The 5,938-nt window shown below is 41.8% G+C and overlaps 1 protein-coding gene across 1 annotated transcript in view; it reads left to right on the top strand.

Annotated features, from left to right (window-relative positions):
• The window catches only part of MOB1B (MOB kinase activator 1B), a 23,962-nt gene that overhangs the window by 7,530 nt on the left and 10,494 nt on the right, over positions 1–5,938 (top strand). Inside the window, exons 3-4 of the mRNA XM_010008529.1 lie at positions 529–695; positions 3,424–3,517. Of these exons, the coding sequence (XP_010006831.1) occupies positions 529–695; positions 3,424–3,517 (261 nt within the window). The remainder of the gene's footprint in view (positions 1–528; positions 696–3,423; positions 3,518–5,938) is intronic.

Below are 5,938 nucleotides of genomic sequence, written 5' to 3'. Positions count from 1 at the left end.
ACCTTCTGATTACCTTGTGCAGGTGTGATGACATTGCATGTCTCATGAAGGTGGGTGTTAGAAAATGAACAATTTTTTTTTTTTTTTTTTTTTTTTCTGTTGAATAGTATCTTCAATGACCATGGAAAGCTTCACAGCTGTTCAGAGTAAAGGTTTCTGTTTGGCTGGGCTGGGAGCCTTCATATGCAACTGTCCACATTTTGATGAGGGCAGTATTTTTGGTATCATCTTGCCCATGATCCAACTTGCTGAGAGAGAGAAGGGAGTCTGAGTCTTCACAGTTGCCTAGCAGGCTTAACAGTAGGATGGGCAGATGAGAAGAAAGGATAGTGAGGAACAATTTAAAACAAGTCAAAACACTTGTTACTTTTTTATCCCATTTTTTTTTAAACATCTGTTTTTGACCTGAAAGTACAGGAGTGGAGAAGTATGTAACGTTAATACTGAGTTTATGCGTGACTTGTCTACTCCTTTCTTTTTCTCTTCCCTTTCCACAACTTCTCTAAATGTTTCATCTCCCTTTCACAGTGGTAGTCGCTCTTCCAAAACCTTCAAACCAAAGAAGAATATTCCAGAGGGGTCTCACCAGTACGAGCTGCTAAAACATGCTGAAGCCACGCTTGGAAGTGGTAACCTCCGGATGGCTGTCATGCTTCCAGAGGGTGAAGACTTAAATGAATGGGTTGCAGTTAACAGTAAGTGCTAACCTTTTTTTCTTTTTGGTAAGGGGGTGTTGAATGTGAGCTGACACTTGTGGGAGGACAACTGTGTGCTCCTTTCTAGCAGGGCAGGCTCTGATCCTGCACACACCACTCTGCTGTGACTGGGAGAGGTGAATGTAGTATTGCTTTGAGCTGACAGATGCAGAGCAAGTCACTGAGACAAAAGCTCCTTAATCTTGTGCCAAAAAAATGTTCCTGTTAACAAACTAATGCTTATTCTTAGTGGTTCAAGTCTGAGTGCTTGATCACAAACAAGAGCAATGACATTTCTCCTTCAGCACTTTTTAGAAGGTAGCCTGTCAGTGCCATCTTAATATGTTTAACCTAGCTCTTTCTCAGCTTGAGTTGTTACTTAGTAGTGTAGTCAAGCATGCACATCCTGAGTGTAAACCCCTCATTTAATTAAGTGTGAGGGCAAGGTCTAAACCATGTTAAAGACTGTGGTCCCAAGTATTGCCTGCAGCAAACACAGAGATCCATCTTTGCAGTTTTCCCAAATTAGTTACTTTGTTTTGTTTCTCTCAAGTCTTGAGCCTTTGCTCTGGTAAGTCTCTGATGTCATTATTTTCGCTTCCTCTAAAGCTCTTTGAGCCAGCTCTTTCTTCTCACCGTAGGTCAGGCCAAACAATGATGCCCAAATTAGTGGTTTCTGATTGCTTGACCATGTTTCCTCCTTCTTCCTCTCCTGCTGCATGAATTTTCTGCTCTTAAAGAATGTATTAACCCAAGTCCTGCCATGCTCTGTAGCTCCTGCAGAGTTTTGTGCTTTGGGCACAAGCTTTGTGCCCCATCCAGGTATTTCCTCATCCTTTATGTCTTGGCATGGCATGTTTCCATGTTGCATGGTATTGATCATGCACTGCAGTATCAATTATGCTTAAGATAAATGTCTTCTAATTGCTTATGTGTTTCAGTCTGTTTCTTCTTGCTCTTTGACATGTTGGGGAGGTGAAACTGTCCTGTTGACTTCAACTTTCTGGTTCTTAATTAGCCACTCGGTACTCTGGTATAAGACTTGGAACTGCATCCAGGGAATGTTGAAATTGCTAACAGCATTCTTTAAAAAAGTTTATTCATACTGTATTGCAAAACTGTCTGGACAAAAAGCCAGCCCATTTTTATGAGTAAGCATTACTACTAAAGATGCTTCATGTGTTACTGGCATCCTTCCCTTTTGGTGGTTGCTCCACTCCATGTGGTTGCTCCACTCCTTTCCTGTGTGGCAGTGGTGTTTTTCCCCTCCCAAATGACTTAACTTCTAAATTAGCTGGGTGGCAAAAGGCAGAAAAGCACTTGACAAAAGAGTGAGAGCTGCCTTTTGGTGACAGCTGCCTTCTGTAGTGAAATGGTCCTCTTTCATGTCTTCTGCAGCAAAGCAGGTTCTCATGTTTGACATTTTTTGGCTAGAAGTGATTAAATGAATAAGTGCTACCTGCATTTACAGCATCCATCTATCACACCTAGTACCAGTTACTGGTAGCTGTGAACTGCTTCTGTTGATGGAGATATCTGATGAAGGAATAAAATGTGTCACTTAATGTCACTGGTTTTGCCCTTCACAGTAGCAAGACCACAGGAATAAATGTGCTCTGCTCTTCTGTTTCTTGCTCACCTGTTAGCCTTACTGATGTCTTATGGTAATGAGCAGATGAACATATATATTTTCCAAATATGTTTTCAAAATTAAAAAGGTGAGAAGTGTATGTCTTGAGTTGCATTTGAAGTCTCCTTGATTTGAAAATACTAAAAATTAATTGTAGAAGTACATCTTGCCCCAGTCTTTGTTGTGGAACACCAGACAATGTCCACTTCTCGACATTGAAACTCAAGAACAAGTAAAAAGAGGAAATGAAAATACAGGGAGACGCTACACAGCTGTACACGTGTTGGAAAGGAGGTTCTTGCATTTTTCTTTTGTCCCACACACTGCTGGTTTGGGGAGTGGATGGTGTGTCTCGTGGCCTTTTGAGACTCGGAGTGAGGGATTCACAATAACCAGCCATCTTGTTGCAGTCTGTGTGGGCTTTCTGAGCACACTTGTCTTGAAGCAAACATTGGGCTGTGGTTTCTACTGGGAGCAGGGAATGGAAACTTAATTAACAGTTCTTGTGTACACTTAAGAAACAAGGCCTGTATATAATGACTTCTTGCTGCTTTTGGTGTTAACTGCCTCCTCTCCCTGCCCAAACAAGCTTTAGGAGTCCTTTTTTATCAACCTTTCCCAGTGTTATTTTGCAGTGCCGAGCCAGGGGTGCAGAAAAACGTTGCTGGAAGTGAGCTGCACTAGGTGTGTGCCACACCAGTTGTTACTTGCTTTATTTACTTATTTATTTTCCTTTTTAATTTTTTTTAATACCCCAGGAAGTTGCTTGACACAGTTGTAGCTCCTCTCTTGCATCTACTGTTCATGGTAACTGTTAACTTGCTGGTATGATGTTTGTGTAATCTTTGTGTGTTCTCTGGAAAAATCAGTGAGGGGAGCTGCAGTGTTCAACCCTCCCTTTCCTTCAGCCATCAGTTGCTTTCACAACAAGTTTTATCTGCTGGTGCTTCCATTTCAGACATCAATCTCCATTTCACAACTGCAAAACTTTCTCTCCAGGACCCTCTTCAGCAGCATGTCTTTTACAGCTGGGGCTGTAGGAAGCTGCTGTTGCTGCTACTCTGCAGAGTGTTAATTGTTAGCTTCAATGTTTTACAGCTGTGGACTTCTTCAACCAGATCAACATGCTTTATGGAACCATTACAGACTTCTGTACAGAGGAGAGCTGCCCTGTGATGTCTGCTGGCCCAAAGTAAGATTATTGTTCGCTCATGGTTGTGAACGTGCACTTTTTGTGATGATTTTGCATTTGAAAGCTTGGGGCTAGCTCAGTTGAGTGCTAAAGATCAGGTGACTTCTGTGGGTAGAAAGGATGTCTTCTCTTGTTATCTGTGGAGGGAAAAAAAAATTAACCTTTATTAAAGGAGCAGGGAATAGAGAGATGATTTTTTGGAGGTGTTTTTTTGAAGGTTTTTTGGTTGTTGATTTTTTTTTTTCTTTAGCTAAGAAGTAAACTGATTATCAAAGCTATTTTTCCTTTTCCCCCCCTGAAACATTAATGAGGGCTTCTTAAATTAAGATTTTTTTTTTTTACATGCAAGCATTCAGTTGGGGCATACCAAAACCCTTTATTTTAGGCACTTCAATTAGGTATTAATAGAATTAAACTTGGCTGCAGTTCTGAGTAGTCTGGGTAGGAACTCCCAACACTGTTGTTTAGTGAAGTTTTAGCTTCTTGGATTCTTGCTGATGCTTTTCTACAGACATCCAATGGTTATGGTTTTTCTTCCTCTCTAGCTACTTGTGTCTTCCAGAGAGGAAAGTACTTGCATTTCTGAGTGAGTGACGAGGGAGGGCGCTGCTTCCATTGAAATGACTGTAAAATCTTAAAGAAACGATTAAGAAAAGCAATCCTCTCCTGCTTGATGATGACTGGGCTGTAGGGAGCGTGGTGGAGAGCTGAGGTCATGCAGAAGGGCACAGCTGCGAGGGCAGGAGTTCTGTGGAGCAGAAGCAGCCAGATGGATCAAGAAAAGCTTTGGGCCTACATTCTTGAACTAAAAATGGACACTGCTGAATGCCAAAGCCAGTGTGGGCAGGCAGGCCTGCTGCTGCAGAGTGAGGAAGGGTGAGAATAGAAAAATAAAGAAATAGATGTTTGCCATTGTGCAAAAGAACTTTGGGGGTAAGGTTGTGCAGCAACGCAGCTCATAGTCTGCTTTGTGCTTTAACATGCAGAACAGGCCCATGTTTCTTCAATAAGAGTATGAAAATACTTATTTGCTTTAGTTTTTGTCTGCTGGAAGCAGTTATTTGGGAGGTGGAGGTTAATCAGGTTAAGCTGTCTGGTTGCTGGACTAAAGTATTTATTTCTCTCCAAAGAGACTGATACACATTGACAGAAATACATGTCACAGAGTTAGGAAGCAGGGTAGAAAAGAGATGCTAGAGGCCAGAAGATGCTTTCTGAATGTGGTAATCTTGCAGGATTTGTAGAGCATTCCCCAAACTCTGCATCTGGTACCTGTGCTTCAGGATGGGTTTTGTGAAAGGATCAGAGATGTGTGTGCAAGTGAGTGGCTGAGGCCAGGCAGGACCTCTGAGGCCAGCAGAGCATGTACAATATTTTCTAGTTTGAAAGAAGGGGCTCTCTTCCACTTAAAAGGTGGTCCGAGAATTTTTGTTCAGGGAAGTGCTGCTGGAAAATCTGTCAGCATGAAAGCAGTGATATTTATGGATTGATTTTTTATTTTTTTTTCTGTTTCTTATCTGTTTCCTGTTCTCTTCTGGCTCAAGGTACGTTACTTGAAGAGGCCTTGAGTCTCTGATGCTCAATAGTGCTTCTAGGCTTCGGGTTGCTGTCTGCTCCCGTCCATGGCTGAGCTGCCACCAGTATTGCATCCTCATCTCATTCAGACAAGAGTAGGAGTTAGCTGAAACAACTGAAATGAGGCCATTTGGAACAGGTTAGCCAGCCATAGCTTGACAGCTGGAGAGAACCAAAAGCAGCAAGTTCTCTGTGGCTCCTAAGTCTGATTTTTTTATTTTATTTTTGTGTGTGTTCCCACTAGGAAAATGTTTGTGGTCAAAGTATTAAAAAAGGGTTGGAAGGTGCAGGTGCATATACAGGTTAGAACTTCTTGTGGTTCAGTCATAATTTTCACAGCACCACTGGCAAACTGGTAGCAGTCTATAGAAAAATTAAAGCAGATAATCTGAAGTGACAGGGCAACCAGAGCAGGACTGGTGTTCTGGCTTGAAAAGCCCTTTAAAGAAAATTGAAAAAAAAGACCCTTGCCAACCAACTGGTCACCTAAGTTCGGGTCTGTTTTTTTGTGTTTTATATTTGATACAGGGAGGGTTATCTTCTCTCTAGGGCTACTTCTAAGCCCATGCTTGGGGCTGTATGTTTGCTTCTCCAACCCACTGGTTCTTTTTGGTAGTGTCTTAGAGGGCTTAGCAGAGGCAGATACATTTTTGTGTCCTCTGGGATCACTTTCATTTCTTCTGGACTTGGCTTTGTTGGAAGAATTGCTGACTTAACTTTTATCAGGGTCTTAATGTAATGAGTTAGTTAAAGATTGACGTGAAGACTAAGAGTAGGTCTCCCTCTCCTGCTGCACAGCTCATTGCCTAACAATTTGAAAAAAGTGTTGGTTTATTTTTTTCCAAA

This window comes from Chaetura pelagica, unplaced genomic scaffold (genome assembly GCF_000747805.2).
Source record: "Chaetura pelagica isolate M959 unplaced genomic scaffold, ChaPel_1.0 scaffold272, whole genome shotgun sequence".
Lineage (NCBI taxonomy): Eukaryota > Metazoa > Chordata > Aves > Apodiformes > Apodidae > Chaetura > Chaetura pelagica.
Note: the sequence above shows the minus strand (reverse complement) of the source record. Positions and strands in the feature narration are given on the sequence as shown.